The sequence below is a fragment of the Pan troglodytes genome, chromosome 11, assembly GCF_028858775.2.
Source record: "Pan troglodytes isolate AG18354 chromosome 11, NHGRI_mPanTro3-v2.0_pri, whole genome shotgun sequence".
In the NCBI taxonomy this organism is placed as follows: domain Eukaryota; kingdom Metazoa; phylum Chordata; class Mammalia; order Primates; family Hominidae; genus Pan; species Pan troglodytes.
This window is the reverse complement of record NC_072409.2, coordinates 17,293,458-17,312,176: the sequence shown is the minus strand read 5'-3', so window position 1 is coordinate 17,312,176 and position 18,719 is coordinate 17,293,458. Positions and strand designations below refer to the sequence as shown.

General features: G+C 40.4%; 1 protein-coding gene across 25 annotated transcripts in view; it reads left to right on the top strand.

Annotated features, from left to right (window-relative positions):
* The window catches only part of CNTRL (centriolin), a 102,686-nt gene that overhangs the window by 54,038 nt on the left and 29,929 nt on the right, over positions 1-18,719 (top strand). For all 25 annotated transcript variants that reach the window (XR_010148875.1, XR_010148873.1, XR_010148874.1 and 22 more), the window contains 9 exons: positions 6,799-6,975; positions 9,540-9,674; positions 11,636-11,781; positions 12,376-12,583; positions 13,086-13,265; positions 14,901-15,080; positions 15,841-15,957; positions 16,242-16,383; positions 17,106-17,254. Coding sequence is in view for 19 of the 25 variants with exons in the window: in XM_063788368.1 (XP_063644438.1) it covers positions 6,799-6,975; positions 9,540-9,674; positions 11,636-11,781; positions 12,376-12,583; positions 13,086-13,265; positions 14,901-15,080; positions 15,841-15,957; positions 16,242-16,383; positions 17,106-17,254 (1,434 nt within the window). In the remaining 6 variants the exon portion in view is untranslated. The remainder of the gene's footprint in view (positions 1-6,798; positions 6,976-9,539; positions 9,675-11,635; positions 11,782-12,375; positions 12,584-13,085; positions 13,266-14,900; positions 15,081-15,840; positions 15,958-16,241; positions 16,384-17,105; positions 17,255-18,719) is intronic.

Below are 18,719 nucleotides of genomic sequence, written 5' to 3'. Positions count from 1 at the left end.
CAGTACCATGTTGTTTTGTTTACTGTAGCCTTGTAGTGTAGTTTAAAGTCAGGTAGCATGATGCCTCCAGCTTTGTTCTTTTGGCTTAGGATTGTCTTGGCAATGCAGGCTCTTTTTTGGTTCCATATGAACTTTAAAGTAGTTTTTTCGAATTCTGTGAAGAAAGTCATTGGTAGCTTGATGGGAATGGCATTGAATCTATAAATTACCTTGGGCAGTATGGCCATTTTCACGGTATTGATTCTTCCTACCCATGAGCATGGAATGTTCTTCCATTTGTTTGTGTCCTCTTTTATTTTGTTGAGCTGTGGTTTGTAGTTCTTGAAGACGTCCTTCACATCCCTTGTAAGTTGGATTCCTAGGTATTTTACTCTCTTTGTAGCAATTGTGAATGGCAGTTCACTCACGATTTGGCTCTCTGTTTGTCTATTATTGGTGTATAGGAATGCATGTGATTTTTGCACATTGATTTTTGTATCCTGAGACTTTGCTGAAGTTGCATATCAGCTTAAGGAGATTTTGGCTGAGACGATGGGGTTTTCTAAATATACAATCATGTCATCTGCAAACTGAGACAATTTGACTTCCTCTTTTCCTAATTGAATACCCTTTATTTCTTTCTCTTGTCTGATTGCCCTGGCCGGAACTTCCAACACTATGTTGAATAGGAGTGGTGAGAGAGGGCATCCCTGTCTTGTGCCAGTTTTCAAAGGGAATGCTTCCAGTTTTTGCCCATTCAGTATGATATTGGCTGTGGGTTTGTCATAAATAGCTCTTATTATTTTGAGATACGTGCCATCAATACCTAGTTTATTGACAGTTTTTAGCACGAAGGGCTATTGAAGTTTGTTGAAGGCCTTTTCTGCATCTATTGAGATATCATGTGGTTTTTGTCATTAGTTCTGTTTATGTGATGGATTATGTTTATTGATTTGTGTATGTTGAACCAGCCTTGCATCCCAGGGATGAAGCCGACTTGATCGTGGTGGATAAGCTTTTTGATGTGCTGCTGGATTCAGTTTGCCAGTATTTTATTGAGGATTTTCACATCGATGTTCATCAGGGATATTGGTCGAAAATTCTCTTTTTTTGTTGTGTCTCTGCCAGGCTTTGGTATCAGGATGATGCTGGCCTCATAAAATGAGTTAGGGAGGATTCCCTCTTTTTCTATTCATTGGAAGAGTTTCAGAAGGAATGGTACCAGCTCCTCTTTGTACCTCTGGTAGAATTCAGCTGTGAATCCATCTGGTCCTGGAGTTTTTTTGGTTGGTAGGCTATTAATTATTGCCTCAATTTCAGATCCTGTTATTGGTCTATTCAGAGATTCAACTTCTTCCTGGTTTAGTCTTGGGAGAGTGTATGTGTCCAGGAATTTATCCGTTTCTTCTAGATTTTCTAGTTTATTTGCATAAAGGTGTTTATAGTATTCTCTGATGGTAGTTTGTATCTCTGTGGGATTGGTGGTGATATCCTCTTTATCATTTTTTATTGCATCTATTTGATTCTACCCTCTTTTCTTCTTTGTTAGTTTTGCTAGCGGTCTATCTATTTTGTTGATCTTTTCAAAAAACCAGCTCCTGGATTCACTGATTCTTTTGAAGGGTTTTTTGTGTCTCTATCCCCTTTAGTTTGGCTCTGATCTTAGTTGTTTCTTGCCTTCTGCTAGCTTTTGAATGTGTTTGCTCTTGCTTCTCTAGTTCTTTTAATTGTGTTGTTAGGGTATTGATTTTAGATCTTTCCTGCTTTCTCTTGTGGGCATTTAGTGCTATACATTTCCCTTTACACACTGCTTTAAATGTGTCCCAGAGATTCTGGTATGTTGTGTCTTTGTTCTCATCGGTTTCAAAGAACATCTTTATTTCTGCCTTCATTTCATTGTGTATCCAGTAGTCATTAGGAGCACGTCGTTTAGTTTCCATGTAGTTGAGTGGTTTTGAGTGAGTTTCTTAATCCTGAGTTCTAATTTGATTGCACTGTAGTCTGAGAGACAGTTTGTTGTGATTTCTGTTCTTTTACATTTTTTGAGGAGTGCTTTACTTCCAACTATGTGGTCAATTTTGGAATAAGTGAGATGTGGTGCTGAGAAGAATGTATATTCTGTTGATTTGGGGTGGAGAATTCTGTAGATATCTATTAGGTCTGCTTGGTGCAGAGCTGAGTTCAAGTCCTGGATATCCTTGTTAACCTTCTGTCTTGTTGATCTGTCTAATATTGACAGTGGGGTGTTAAAGTCTCCCATTATTATTGTGTAGGAGTCTAAGTCTCTTTGTAGGTCTCTAAGGACTTGCTTTATGAATCTGGGTTCTCCTGTATTGGGTGCATATATGTTTAGGATAGTCAGCCCTTCTTGTTGAATTGATCCCTTCACCATTATGTAATACCCTTCTTTGTCGCTTTTGATCTTTGTTGGTTTAAAGTCTGTTTTATCAGAGACTAGGATTGCAGGCCCTGCTTTTTTTTGCTTTCCATTTGCTTGGTAGATCTTCCTCCATCCCTTTATTTTGAACCTATGTGTGTCTCTGCACATGAAATGGGTCTCCTGAATATAGCACACTGATGGGTCTTGACTCTTTATCCAATTTGCCAGTCTGTGTCTTTTAATTGGGGGCATTTAGCCCATTTACATTTACGGTTAATATTGTTATGTGTGGATTTGATCCTGTTGTTATGATGCTAGCTGGTTATTTTGTCCGTTAGTTGATGCAGTTTCTTCCTGGCATTGATGGTCTTTACAATTTGGCATGTTTTTGCAGTGGCTGGTACGGGTTGTTCCTTTCCATGTTTAGTGCTTCCTTCAGGAGCTCTTGTAAGGCAGGCCTGGTGGTGACAGAATCTCTCAGCATTTGCTTGTCTGTAAAGGATTTTATTTCTCCTTCACTCATGAAGCTTAGTTTGGTTGAATATGAAATTCTGGGTTGAAAATTATTTTCTTTTAAGAATGTTGAATATTGGCCTCTACTCTCTTCTGGCTTGTAGAGTTTCTGAGAGATCTGCTGTTAGTCTGATGGGCTTCCCTTTGTGGGTAACCCAGCCTTTCTCTCTGGCTGCCCTTACATTTTTTCCTTCATGTCAACCTTAGAGAATCTGACAATTATGTGTCTTGGAGTTGCTCTTCTCGAGGAGTATCTTTGTGGTGTTCTCTGTATCTCCTGAATTTGAATGTTGGCCTGCCTTGCTAGGTTAGGGAAGTTCTCCTGGATAATATCCTGAAGAGTGTTTTCCAACTTAGTTCCATTCTCCCTGTCACTTTTCACGTACACCATTCAAACGTAGATTTGGTCTTTTCACATAGTCCCATATTTCTTGGAGGCTTTGTTCATTTCTTTTTACTCTTTTTTCTCTAAACTTCTCTTCTTGCTTTTTTTCGTTAATTTGATCTTCAGTCACTGATACCCTTTCTTCCACTTGATCAAATTGGCTATTGAAGCTTGTGCATGTGTTACGTAGTTCTCATGCCATGGTTTTCAGCTCCATCAGGTCATTTAAGGTCTTCTCTACACTCTTTATTCTAATTAGCCATTCGTCTAATCTTTTTTCAAGGTTTTTAGCTTCCTTTCAATGGGTTCAAACATCGTCCTTTAACTTGAAGAAGTTTGTTATTACCGACCTTCTGAAGCCTACTTCTTTCAGCTCATCAAAGTCATTCTCCATCCAGCCTTGTTCTGTTGCTGGTGAGAAGCTGCCATCCTTTGGAGGAGAAGAGGTGCTCGGTTTTTAGAATTTTCAGCTTTTCTGCTGTGGTTTCTCCCCATCTTTGTGGTTTTATCTACCTTTGGCCTTTGGTCTTTGGTCTACCTCCAGATGGGGTTTTGGTGTGGATGTCCTTTTTGTTGATGTTAAGGCTATTCCTTTCTGTTTGTTAGTTTTCCTTCTAACAGTCAGGTCCCTCAGCTGCTGGTCTGTTGGAGTTTGCTAGAGGTCCACTCCAGACCCTGTTTGCCTCGGTATCACAAGTAGAGGCTGCAGAACAGCAAATATTGCTGCCTAATCCTTTCTCTGGAAGCTTCTTCCCAGAGGGGCACCCGCCTGTATGATGTGTCAGTTGGCCCCTACTGGGAGGTGTCTCCCAGTTAGGCTACACGGGGGTCAGGGACCCACTTGAGGAGGCAGTCTGTCCGTTCTCTGAGCTCAAACACTGTGCTGGGAGAACCACTGCTCTCTTCAGAGCTGTCCTACAGGGACGTTTGAGTCTGCAGAAGTTTCTGCTGCCTTTTGTTCAGCTATGCCCTGCTCCTAAAGGTGGAGTCTACATGTAGAGGCAGAGGTCTTGCTGAGCTGCGGTGGGCTCCGCCCAGTTCGAGCTTCCTGGCTGCTGTGTTTACCTACTCAAGCCTCAGCAATGGTGAACGCCCCTCCCCCTGCCAGGCTGCTGCCTCCAAGGTCTATCTCAGACTGCTGCACTAGCAGCGAGCAAGGCTCTGTGAGCATGGGACCCACTGAGCCAGGTGTGGGATATGATCTCCTGGTGTGCTGTTTGCTAAGACCATTGGAAAAGCACAGTATTTGGGCGAGAGTGTCCTGTTTTTCCAGGTACTGTCTTCTGTGAATGTACGGCTTCCCTTGGCTAGGAAAGGGAAATCCCCCGACACCTTGCATTTCCTGGGTGAGGCGATGCCCCACCCTGCTTCGGGTCGCCCTCCATGGGCTGCACCCACTGTCCAATCAGTGCCAATGAGATAAACCAGGTACCTCAGTTGGAAATGCAGAAATCACCCGTCGTCTGCGTCGATCACGCTGGGAGCTGCAGACCAAGCTGTTCCTATTTGGCCATCTTGGAATAGGATTCAATTTTATATATATTTTTATACAGATTTTTTTTCCTGAACCATTTGGAAATCAGTTGTAGACATCATGCTCCTTTGCTTCTAAATATTTCAGTATGTATTTCCTATGAACAAGGACATTTTCTAACATAAACACAGAATAATTATCAAATTTAGGAAATTCAGTATTTTATCAGACTTCATGTTTGCCAGTCTGCTGAGCTTTAAAGGCCTTCTTTCCATCTTTCTATTGTGAAGATGTTTACAGTTACAAGAAAGTTGAACAAATAGTTTGGTGAACATCTGTGAACCCTCTTGGATTCAATAAATATTTTGATTTATTTATTTTCTCTTTCTCATAGACACATACTTTTTTCCTTTGCTCATTAGAAAGTTGCAGATATCATAACATCATCCCTTCAACACACATTTTTTTAAGAGCATTTTCCTGCATCACTACGATATCATTATTACACCTAAGAAAAATGACGGTAATTCCCTAATGTCCTCTAATATATTTTTTTTTTTTTTTTTTTTTTTTGAGATGGAGTCTTGCTCTGTCACCAGGCTGGGAATGCAGTGGCATGATCTTTGCTCACTGCAACCTCCGCCTCCCAGGTTCAAGTGATTCCCCTGCCTCAGCCTCCTAAGTAGCTGGGACTACAGGCATGTACCACCACGCCTGGCTAATTTTTTTGTGTGTGTGTTTTGGTAGAGATAGGTTTCACCATGTTGGCCAGGATGGTCTCAATCTCCTGACTTCGTGATCCACCCGCCTTGGCCTCCCAAAGTGCTGGGATTACAGGCATGAGCCACTGTACCTGGCCCTAAGGTCCTCTAATATCTGAACCATATTCAGATTTTCTTGATTGTCCCAAGAATGTGTGTGTGTGTGCACATGCGTGTGTGAAATCCAGGCTGGTATTCTGTAGATTGAACCATGTTCTGGGTTTGACTGATTGTTTCCTCATGGTGTGTTTAACTTGTATCTCTATGTTCTATGTAAAATAGTATCTTAAGTTAACTGCGTTTTCCCCTGGTTACTGGAGAGGCTGATCACCTTTCATTTGCTGTTCAGGTTTCCTCTTGAGTGAATTCCCTATTCTATTTTTTGTTGAACTGTCTCTGCCTTTTCTTAAAGATTTGTAGGAATTCTTTACATATTCTGGATAATAATCTTTGGTTGGTTATATGTAGTATCTGTATTTTAAACAAGCAGCCCAAATGATTGAATTGCCAAGTGGTTTTTGGACAGTTCTTTTGTAGTTCTCATCGTAGAATCCTCCTCTTTAATCTGTAATAGTTTGATCCCAAGTAAATAGATGAAAGAGATAAGGTTTAATCACAAAACACAAATGGACTAAAATGAATCAGAACCATGGTATGCTAATAAATATGTACTTATATTCTTGTTAGCACTCATTTAAGGTACTCTTATCATCCTTAATATTAGAGAGTGCCAGTCCCATTTTGTTCTTCTGATAAATGAACATGCTATGGTTTAATAGAGAGAGTATGGGGTTTGGAGTCGGAGATCTACATTTGTATGCTGACTATCCTTTTTCTAGCTACATAGCCCTGTGCAATTTACTTAGATATTCATTCTACAATTCCTCATCTGTAAAACCGCAAGTTGCCTTATACAGTTATTGTGAAGATACAATGAAATAATGAATATGAAAACATTTTGTCCAACATCAGATGAAAAATAAGCATTAAATCTTATCCTACTCTTTTTTTCCTTCCTTTCTTCCTCCTTATGTTTTTAGACTCATAAGTATCACAGAACTGGTCCCTTTGAAAAACAATATGTTGGGAGCTTACTGACTTTCTTGATTACATTTAGCCAGGGTTTTGTTTTCCAACCAGGATATGCACAACCTGAGGCTTCGTCATATTGCTACTGAAAACTTTGTGGCAGGCAGCAGTAGCTGGCCAGCATTTGGTTTACAGTGCTCAAGTTACTTATAATGCCTTGCAAATGCTTAAGCAGCACAGTGAGGGTTCCATAGTTAAACCCACTGAATCTTTCTAGGAGCTTGCAGAGCTAGAAAGTGCCCTCCAGGAGCAGCATGAGGTGAATGCGTCTTTGCAGCAGACCCAGGGAGATCTCAGTGCCTATGAAGCTGAGCTAGAGGCTCGGCTAAACCTAAGGGATGCTGAAGCCAACCAGCTCAAGGAAGAGTTGGAAAAAGTAACAAGACTTACCCAGGTAAGTAGGAGCATGAAGCCAACTGGAAACTGAGTACCCTGTGCCTTAAGATATCATCCTTCTTTTATTTATGTCTTAATTTAAAATTAAGCGTTTTTTCATACAATATATATGGAGTGATGGGAAAGGCAGAATTTTGGAGTCAGACATTGTGAGTGCTAATAACTACCCCTGTGTGAACACGGGCAAATCAGTTCATAGCTCTGAGCCTCCCAGCCTTTTCCTCCTCTGTAAAATGGCTTATGGGGAAGATAAATGAGATAATGGACATGAAAGCATCTGACAGTTGATACTCAATAAATGCTAGTTTTTCCTTCTTAGAACAGGTTTAAGGACTTTTTTTTTTGAGACAGAGTCTTGCTCTGTTGCTAGGCTGGAGTGCAGTGGCATGATGTCGGCTCACTGCAACCTCCGCCTCCCGGGTTCAAGTGATTTTCCTGCCTCAGCCTCCTGAGTAGCTGGGACTACAGGTGCGCGCCACCATGCCTGGCCAATTTTTTGTATGTTAGTGGAGATGGGGTTTCACCATGTTGGTCAGGCTGGTCTACAAACTCCCGACCTCAGGCGATCCACCCACCTCAGCCTCCCAAAGTGCTGGGATTACAGGCATGGGCCACCGTACCTGGCCGAGACCTCTTTTAGGTTGATGATAAGTTGTAGTTTGCTGTCTCCTTTTAGGGTTGGTTGAAAGATCCACTAGTTTAAATTATATTTGCAAGTTACAGAAAACATATCCAATAAATATTTATTGATTGGCCATTGAGGGCCAGGTACTGTGGATTCTCTAGGGAAAGCACAGACATGGTCACCATCCTGTGGAGCTGACAGATCTCTGATTGGTAAACTTTAGTCCAGCAGGTGAAACAGGTATGGAAGAAAGAAAGGGACAGGATTCTTTGGCCAAGGAGGAAGTAGTCAGGGAAGACCACCCTACAGAAATGATGTTTCAGCTGATGGCTGATGGATGAGTAGGATTTGGCCACGCAGAGGGGACAGGGTGAAAGGGGTAAAGGTAAGGTATTTGTATTCTAGGCAGAGAGGTGAGGAGAGAGAGCATATAGTACATTTGAAGTGCTGAACGTATGCCTCCAGGATGCCAGGAGCAGGGAGAGGAGTGAGGAAAGAGAATGAGAGGTAAAGGCAGAGAGGCAGGCAGAGGCCAGTTGTAATATATTCTTTATCAGATTAAAAATACAATTTATTAGCCAGATGAGCTGCATCTTCTTTCAGGAAGCCCACCTCAACCTTTCCTTTCTGCCTGCTGAAAATCTGGGCTCAGGACTCTACTTTGGTTTTCCTATAACCTGTGCACAGTAAAGGTATTTATCATGCATATGATGATCATCTGTTTAGATGCTCCTAGATGATCTGTTTGTTTTACCCCAGCTAGACTCAGAGCTCAGTGAATGCCCAAATTGTATCTGTTTGTTTCTGCTTTTTCTGTGCCTGGCATATGAGAAGCGTCAATATGTGCCTATTTGATGAAAATGAAATAAATAAGATATTTTGAATCTCAGGAATGCATGTAAAAATAATTCATATGGTTAGAAAAGGAACTAGAAATACATCTGGTTTATTATAGTAATTATGTATATTTCTTTACTTACAAGATATCAGATCATCACTTGACAGTTGTCAGGATTGTATTTCTCAAGAGTACCGAGTTTTGTAGAAGTATAGTTGACAAGATCAGAGTCTCAGAAATCAGGAGGTTTTAGGAAAACAATTAAAATAACAGTAAATATTTTAAAATAATAATAAATAAAATTTCTAGATGGCATTTTCCTTAATAAATTCTCCTCTTTTCAAGCCAGACTGTACTAGCTTGAAATACACTGTCCTTTGTACTTTGATTGGCTTTTATTTTCTTCTCATAAGTCTTGACAAAATTATTTTAAGAGCCTGGCCTTTTCACCAATTCACTTGGTATTGAAAGGGACATTCCCCCTCCCTCAGCACCAAGACTGCCAGGATTGGTCTTCAAACCACACATTGAGAATGTGAAGCATAACAGATCTCCTGTCTCTGACCTGAAGATCTACAGATCTCTGATTGGTAAACTTTAGTTGCATGAACTCACTTGTGATGCTTGATAAATACAGATTCCTTGGCCCCACCCACTCTAGAGATTCTGATCCAGAATCTCTTTTCTGAGATAGAGTTTAGGTGTCTGCATTTTTAACAGACATACCTAGCGTTGATACAGTTTTTTTGAGGACCACAGTTTGAAAAATACTACTCTAAGGGAAAGGAGAGCAATAATTGTTGGATCACTTGCAGAACTTTTAAAGGTAGGTGCCTCGGCCCACCCCTGAAGATTCTGATTTGGTGTATTTGGGCTGAGCTGATTCTGATGCTTACTCCTTCTTAAGTGTTAATAATAGTTTAAGGATTGTGTGAAAAAATTATCTTTGGTTTTTAAATTTGGGAGTACAAACATAAAATTGAGTTGCAAAACTATAGCCAGCAAGGGATTGTGTGTATATGTAAATTTATTTGTGCCTTTTAAAATCATAAATTATTGCTGTTTTACACTTTCATGTCATTGCTTCCTATGGTGACAGTTAGAACAATCAGCCCTTCAAGCAGAACTTGAGAAGGAAAGGCAAGCCCTCAAGAATGCCCTTGGAAAAGCCCAGTTCTCAGAAGAAAAGGAGCAAGAGAACAGTGAGCTCCATGCAAAACTTAAACACTTGCAGGTAGAGATTTGTTGTTTTAGAATACATTCTTACACAGAACACCCAAAGATGATGATATCTTTAGTCAGGCACTTAGCAACCTGCTCTAACATGTAGTAAGCAACTTGAATTACTAGAAAAAAGGGAATTCTGGGTGGAGCAGCACCATAGCCCCTGTTCTCTTGTGACCATTGTTTTAAGATTATTATTTGTGAATCTCCTTTTGTTTTTATGATGGTGCAAAGAGATAGAGGCAGTGTCAGTAGTAAACAATATACTGTGTAAACTCATGGGCAAAAGCAGTATCTTGCTTTTCTTCTAAAAGCAGATTTGTCACCAGACCAAACTAAAAGGATCAGATTGGTGCATCCTCTTCCACTGAAATGTCTTTGTAATTATCCAGGAATTTAACTAGAGTGAATTGCAGTGGGATTTCTTATCTGTAAATAGTTTTCACTATCCTCTTCTCGGAAAGGATGCTATTAAAAATGTCATCATTTTTTATTTGTGGGAATGTATGTCAATATTTTTATAGCTGTTCTCACAGTAATCTGCTGAACAAACTGCAGGAAAAACAGGTGGATAGGATTTTTCAGATAATTAAACTCTCGAAGAAGACAGATGTCTGAACAAACAAGTACCTGAATTATCACTCAGGTCTCCAAATCTGTGAGGTTGGGGGCCTCTTGGCTGGCTGAGATGGTAGCTGTTATCACCAGAAATAAAAGGGCAGAGTTTATGTGGCTTGGAGGAAGGGTTCCAAAAAAAACTACGTAGGGGGATTTGAGAGAAATAAGACTAAACTCACCCAAATGTTCTCTTCCTCTAACACTTCAAATATTTGTTCCTCGAAGTTTAAAGAAATCTAATAACCTGGAATTTAATTTTTACTGCTCTCAGTTCCACTTCTGAAGCAAATATCATAAAAGATATACATGTTTTCCATTACTATGTGAGGTGTGTGTGTATGTTGGGTCTTACTTGAGTTATCATTTTCCATTTTTAGTATAGAAATTTGCATATAACACAAAAACAGAATAGCTTATGACCCTTATTTACCCGTTGCCCAACCTAAACAGTTGTCAACATTCATTGTTTCATTTTGTCCACCTCTTTTGTTGCTGGAATATTTTAAAGAAAAATTTCATACATCTTTCTTTCACCTGCAAATACTTAAGTGTACATCTCTTGCAGAAAAGGACTAATATAATATTCTTCAGGGGGCTTCTCCAAAGTAGAAAGTGAAGTCAACTTTCTAGAATGCTGACACGTGTTGTGGGACTACCTTGGTTAGAACTAGATTCTTTGATTACTTGGCCAACTAACCTCCTGAGTACAAGTTAAACCCACTCTACATGTCTTTGTCAGAAATCATTTAGTTGCAATGAACCAAAACCTACTCACACTAGCTCAAGAAAGGAGACAGCTTGCTAGGAACCAGAGCTGCTCTGCCTTTCATGTTGATATAGGGGCTCTCTCATTTCTCTTTTTCCATCTCTCCGAGCATTGTATGTGGCCCAGCATAGACCCCAGCCCTGATTTAACATATTTTCAGGTCCAGCATTTATATAGGCTTGCTGTACTGAATCTTGCTTCAAATTATGGAGAGAATGAGAACCTATTTTCTGGCTAGTTGATGTGTTGACTGGCCTCTAGTCAGATGATCTATGGCCAGGATTAGATAGTACTACAGAAAGGGCTGCCTTGGGGCAATGGGCATGGACAGTTTACAGATAAAGTGGACTCCAGATGGAACAGGCACTTGAAAACATGTTAATTGCATTCTAAATTCTTCATTTCAGTTAACATTGTTACACTGAGTTTGAAGTAGATTAATCATACGGAAATTTTAGAAATTTCTTTTTACTTGAAAGAGGCACTGTCTGAATTTAGTTCTGTGGTCTAGATATGTTTGTTAGTTCGTTAGTAGTGAAAATATGCTGGCATGTAATAGATAATCCCTATTTCATCCCCCTCCATAGGATGACAATAATCTGTTAAAACAGCAACTTAAAGATTTCCAGAATCACCTTAACCATGTGGTTGATGGTTTGGTTCGTCCAGAAGAAGTGGCAGCTCGTGTGGATGAGCTAAGAAGAAAACTGAAATTAGGAACTGGGGAAATGAAGTAAGGAAAAAGCAAGACCTCCAAGTCTAGAGTGGGCCTCACAACTTGAGAGTTGTGAGTGTGAGGTTCAATGATAAACTCACCTTTCTAAGTTCTGTTAATGGCAAATTTCTTTTGTAAGGTTCTCCTTATGATGTTTTCATGACTGAGACAAAAGATTGTTTAATTTATTTGTCTGCCACTGATTGTTTTTACATTTTGGATCTTTTTTTTGGTATTTAAGAGTAATTTTTGGTATTTAAGAGTTATTGTTTCTTGAAAGTTAATTATATATGGTCAGGAAGTAGAGCCACATTATACATTTTAAATAGAGAAGAAACATCAAAAGAAAACATAATTATTTCAAATATATGAAATGGGCATTTATTCTTGGAGCAAATATTGTTAGCCTGATATGAGCCTATGTTTTCAGAGTGGCAGCAGTCATTTGATAAGGCAATAATTTGCGCTTAGGAGATGGTCAGTAAATTGCTATAGATTGACACCAGTCCCTCCACACAGCTTTTTACTCTGGAGCTAAAGTTAATAGCATGTTTGCAGCCAGCATCAAAAATTAAGTGTCACATTTATACCATTTTTCCCCCTCCTTACTAGCATCCATAGTCCTTCAGATGTCTTAGGGAAAAGTCTTGCTGATTTACAGAAACAATTCAGTGAAATTCTTGCACGCTCCAAGTGGGAAAGAGATGAAGCACAAGTTAGAGAGAGAAAACTCCAAGAAGAAATGGCTCTGCAGCGAGAGAAACTGGCAACTGGACAAGAAGAGTTCAGGCAGGCCTGTGAGAGAGCCCTGGAAGCAAGAGTAAGACAAGGGCAAGAGGCACCTGGAGGGAAGTGTTTGGCAAATATTAATGTTTTTCAGCAAATTACAATGCTTCCTTTGTCATGTAAATACAACATAATTGTTGTTATTTTCACTTATAACAAGTCAAGCTGGGTGTGACTAAAACTCAACCCTGAATGTGGTTATAATGTCAAAGTCAGGCTTGTTTGTGACATTGTGTTTTCCTTGATTTAGAAGCAAAGGCAAGTTATTTTATAACAGGCAGGTAAATAATGCCACATTCCTAGAGTATGGTGTGTTGCCAGAATCTGGTATTTTTTGATGTGATGATTTTAATGAAGAGGCAAACATTCAAATGACTCCTAGAGATCGTTCAAGATAAAACCATTCCTGACAACTCATTAGTAAAAAATTAAGTTACAGCCTGTTGTAAAATGGGTGATAATTCTATAAAAAGTTTTTATTTTGCTTAAAACATATTTTGCCTAAAAATCATTCTTGAAATTGTATTTCTTCACAGATGAATTTTGATAAGAGGCAACATGAAGCAAGAATCCAGCAAATGGAGAATGAAATTCACTATTTGCAAGAAAATCTAAAAAGTATGGAGGAAATCCAAGGCCTTACAGATCTCCAACTTCAGGAAGCTGATGAAGAGAAGGAGAGAATTCTGGCCCAACTCCGAGAGTTAGAGAAAAAGGTAGGGGAGACTTAGAAAATGAGACACATAAGTACCTGCTGCCAGTGTCCTGCCCACTGGCAACTAGGTCAGCTGAGAAGGGTGTGATCTGTAGTCACCTCTGGCTGCATTGCTGGCACAGTGCTGAACCTGACCTAGGTGGGACCTGGATGCATGTCATTGAATCAAGAAGCTAAGACCATGTGTTGTGGTAGATGGAAACGAGAATTGAGAATGTAAGGAGTGACTTTCAAGTTAATTAGGTGGTACTTAACAAATGATATTGGGAGGAGTTTGACTCCTTTGAAACCTCTTGTCCAGTTGGACACATCCATGGGAAATTACTTTTAAACTCCTCATCATCCTTTCTAATACCCCTGCCTCTCTTTAATGGCTTTTCTCCATTCCACCTCAACCATCTACTCCCATTGTCACATTCTGGACTTTGTCAAGTTTAAAAATTGCACCCACCTCTGAAATCACAAACTGAAGTGTCTTGCTCTGATCGTAACCGCTTATCTTGCTGGTATCCACACACTTAAAATTTGTCAGCCTTATTGAGCTTCCAGTTCATTAGCCTCACCCCCACCTTTGCTATCTGTTAAGCCCTTGTCTTTACTTTCTTACTTGTCCAACTTAAATTTTGTGGTCTACCAACTATAACTTTTTTTTTTTTTTTAACAAATATCCTCAAGTTCCTTGCCCTTTTCTACTGTTTTATTTCCCTGACAAAACTGAAGCTCTCTGCTTTCTTTGGGCCTGCACTTCCACTGGTTGTTCCTGGAGAAAAAAGTCACCATCCAGTATTGTGGTGTCATTATAAACTCATAGTTACCAATCTCAAATAGACAATATGACCCTTTTCTGTGGTGAGCTTCGTCTCCCATGCCTCACTGTTTCACACCTTCTCATTCCTCACACCTGCTGTCTGCTTTCTCCCAGCCTCAGTGAATGCCTTGCTTCATCCTTCCCTGAGAACTCTTCAGTTTCCAAGTCCTATTGAATCCATCTCTAAAATGTATCTGGAATATATGTCCTTTTTCCTTCTCTGATGCTAGACCCTTGTGCTGTCATCATCTCTCTTCTGGATGACTACTGTGGCTGTCTGATCGATCTGTCACTTCTACTCATGACCCTGCTCCCCAGAGCAGCCAAGATGCTCTTTCTGAAATGTCAAGTGGCTGTAATCAGTCTCCCCTCCTGTAGCTTCCTTTGTTCTTAGGAGTAAGACCAAAATTCTTAAGCCTACGAGGCCTACATGATTTGCCTCTGTTTAGATCTCTCCATTTCTCACTGTGCTCCTCCTATCATTTTCTCAAAAATGCCAAATTCTTTTGCCACCATCCTATGCCCAGAGCCTGATTCAGTGATTTCAAAGGCAGGTTCATCCATGCCGTGGTGGTAGTGCTAGGAAATGTTTTTCCAATGAATGGATGAAGTTATGACCACTAAGATTCTTGACTAAGAAGACCTAGTCCAAGTTTCTCACAGTTTTGAGATCTATTATTTATTCATTGGATATATGTGGAGTACCTCCTGTGTATCAAGTATTGTTCTAGGCAGCAGTGAACAGAGTCCCTACCCTCCTGGAGCTTACATCTGAATTCATTCCTGCCAAATGATTCATCTGTTTAATTAATGTTTCTTTTATTTTAGAAGAAACTTGAAGATGCCAAATCTCAGGAGCAAGTTTTTGGTTTAGATAAAGAACTGAAGAAACTAAAGAAAGCCGTGGCCACCTCTGATAAGCTAGCCACAGCTGAGCTCACCATTGCCAAAGACCAGCTGAAGTCCCTTCATGGAACTGTTATGAAAATTAACCAGGAGCGAGCAGAGGTGAGTTCACATGTACAGAACAGGTTTCCATCAATGATGCTGCTGTCAAAAAACATGGCAACTTGTATTATTGATCTTGCTATAGACATTGGTTATTTTATAAACCACTGTAAAGTTGTCTGTTTTTCTTAAGACCTAAAGATTATATTCCCCCCATCACAACCCCCAATAATTTATTTTGTGCTGCCATGGATACTGCGTTCTACTGAGCCTTGAAAGGAATCATCAAATAAACATGCTATCCCTACCTTTAAGTGTAAGGATGCTTAGGGAGGTAGCTGTCAATATCTACCTGGACAAGGGTTCCTGAAGGATTGTCATATAATCCCTCTGAATCTCAAATTTTTCATCTCGTGCAGTCATGTGAAAATGTTACTTCATAGTATGACTCCTTACTGAGCTAATGTCTGTTACTGTGCTTTATAGGATGCAAATGCTAATGAGATTAAGACAGCAGATCATAGGACACAAAAATCTAATGATGAGAGCCCAGAGAGACATAATCATGGAAGACGGTAGTAAAAGTAAAAAAGTAAAAAAATTAGCCTTTGTTCTTTCTGATGCCGCACCTTGGGGTTGGGGGCTGGGCAGGCTGCCCAACAATGGGAATAACACAGGAGAAGGTGGGGCTTGGATGTCCCTTTTTATGGACAGCCTGGTAGGCAATGTGATGAAAGCAGAAGAATCAATCCAAGAGGAAGAAATGAAGAAGACAACCTGTGATAGCAGTGGTGCCTTTCTCATACTTCTGTCCCAGTAGGAGTTGCAGGAAGCAGAGAGGTTCAGCAGAAAGGCAGCACAAGCAGCCAGAGATTTGACCCGAGCAGAAGCTGAGATCGAACTCCTGCAGAATCTCCTCAGGCAGAAGGGGGAGCAGGTCAGTGTTGGTACCCAGAGACCTCCTCTTTCTCAGATTCTTATCAGTTCCTAAAAGACAAAATTACTGTAGGTGATGTCTCAAAGAATTCTGAAGTGCAATCAATAGTTAATAAGTACTTTATCCTCTACTGTGTGCCAGGCTTGGTGCAGTTTCCAAGTAATGCAGTTTCCTCACTGGGAAAGTGTAAATAAATATAGAATCATAATCAAGTTGAAAGGATAAATGTGTTTGGGAAAGAATGAATTCATTGGCAACTTTGTATGTGTAATTTTTTTAAATAGTTTCGACTTGAGATGGAGAAAACAGGTGTAGGTACTGAAGCAAACTCACAGGTCCTAGAAATTGAGAAACTGAATGAGACAATGGAACGACAAAGGACAGAGATTGCAAGGCTGCAGAATGTACTAGACCTCACTGGAAGTGGTAAAGTATTGGGCTTTGATTTTTGGCAGTGGTTTTGTAGTCATAAAATTAAATCATCTCATTTGTTTTTTACCTTTAACTGTTACAAATCAAGTCCATGCTTGATTCAGAGAGCTGTGGTAATTAGCTTAATAAGTAAAATCAAATAAATCAGATAATTTTAAGAGTATTTTCTGTAAGTGTGTTACTGGGGGACTTGATTGCCAAGATAAGAGTTTCGTATTTGTGGGTGAGCGCAGTGGCTCACGCCTGTGATCCTAGCACTTTGGGAGGCTGAGGTGGGTGGATCGCTTGAGGTCAGGAGTTCGAGACCAGCCTGGCCAACATGGTGACACCCTGTCTCTACTAAAAAATACAAAAATTAGCTGGGCATGGAGGTGGGCACCTGTAAACCCAGCTACTCGGGAAGGTGAGGCAGGAGAATCACTTGAACCTGGGAGGCGGAGGTTGGCAGTGAGCCGAGATTGGGCCACTGCACTCCAGACTGGATGACAGAGTGAGACTCTGTCTCAAAAAAAGAAAAAAAGAGTTTTGTATTTGTAATTTCAAAATAAATAATGTTTACAAATCAGTTTGCCTTTTTTTGACTTACTAAAGGGCAGACTGAAAGTCAGCTTTGAGGAACTGATAAAATTAATTGGCTCTCATAGAATCTCTTTTATATTTTGAGAAAGGAAGTAAATGATTTCCTATCAATTTCATAGAATGACTTTTCTTTACAGACAACAAAGGAGGCTTTGAAAATGTTTTAGAAGAAATTGCTGAACTTCGACGTGAAGTTTCTTATCAGAATGATTACATAAGCAGCATGGCAGATCCTTTCAAAAGACGAGGCTATTGGTACTTTATGCCACCACCACCATCATCAAAAGTAGGAATTCTGTGGTGTTGGGAATGTATACTGAATTTTCTTGAAGAAAGTGTGACATTGTCCCCTTCCCCAAATTTATGAACAGGTACCAAAAACAACATTTCTATGCTAAGCCGTGCATTGAGGTTCGGTAGTGTTTTTAATATTTGAGATGAAAATAGGGCCTTCTTGGGGAAGGTGACAGTTGACTGTTCATACTCGGGTGGTATGTGTTAGGGTTCTTGAATGTGGATGCTCTAAGGAGAAAAGGTGATTTGAGCCCAGAGAGCCTGCTGAAATGGACATAGAATTGTGCAGAGCCTCCGACAGAAAAAAAGGCACCTGGATTTCATGTCCTTTTAACGAACATTCATTCAGTGTTTACTGAAGCCTAGGCCAAGTGCTAGGTAGTGGTGGGGCATCACAATGAATGGTAAAGCCCGTGCTCTCAAAGAGTTCATTGGCCATGCCAGCATAATTGCAAAATGGTGACATACCTATGACAACAGACCTGACCTGTATTCTCTAGTTGCAGAGAGGTATTAAGGATTCATCTGATGGGAAGTTCAGGAAGGAATGCTTCACAAGCAGGGATGTGAAGTCAGCACTTAGCAAGCAGTGAGCGATGGGCTTTTAGGAGGGAGGAAACAGCTCGTATGGAAGAGGAGAGTTATTGGCTTAGCAAAGACAAATAGCTTTGTGGGGCTAGAGGGTTTATAGGAACAGTGTCAGATGAAGCTGAAAAGTAGATTGGGGTCATGCTTTTGTTTTTGTTTTTGTTTTTTGAGACGGAGTCTTGCTGTGTCCCCCAGGCTGGAGTGCAGTGGTGTGATCTCGGCTCCTTGCAACCGCTGCCTCCTGGGTTCAAGCGATTCTCCGGTTTCCGCCTCCTGAGTAGCTGGGATTATAGGCATGCGCCACCACGCCTGGCTAATTTTTAGATTTTTAGTAGAGATGGGGTTTTGCCATGTTGGCCAGGCTGGTCTCAAACTCCTGACCTCAGGTGATCTGCCCACCTTGGCCTCCCAAAGTTCTGGGATTACAGGCGTGAGCCATCACCATGCCCAGCCTGGAGTCATGCTTTTTTAAAAGGGCCTTAGAATCTCTTACACTTAATTATGTAGGCCATAATTATGTAGGCCATGAGAAATGGGTTGTGTACTAAAATGATCAGAGCTGTAGTTTAGGAATAATATTCTGGCTAGTATAGAGTCTATACTTATGGTAGGGTGAGCTTTCGGTGGGGATCTTTAAACTGATTCAGGTAAAGAGTAGAAGCCAGAGCTAGATCAGTGGAGCTGGGAAAGAGGAGATGAGATTAAAGGATGTTAAAGAGAAATGGTTAGGGCCTGGGGCCTGAATGTGGGAAGTGAGGAGAAGACTGGGGCCTGAATGTTGAAAGTGAGGAGAAGACTATAGGCTGTATTCATCCAAAGCAGAGGGGCCTGGTGCTATCCTGCTAGAATCAGCCGATGAGCAATAGTCA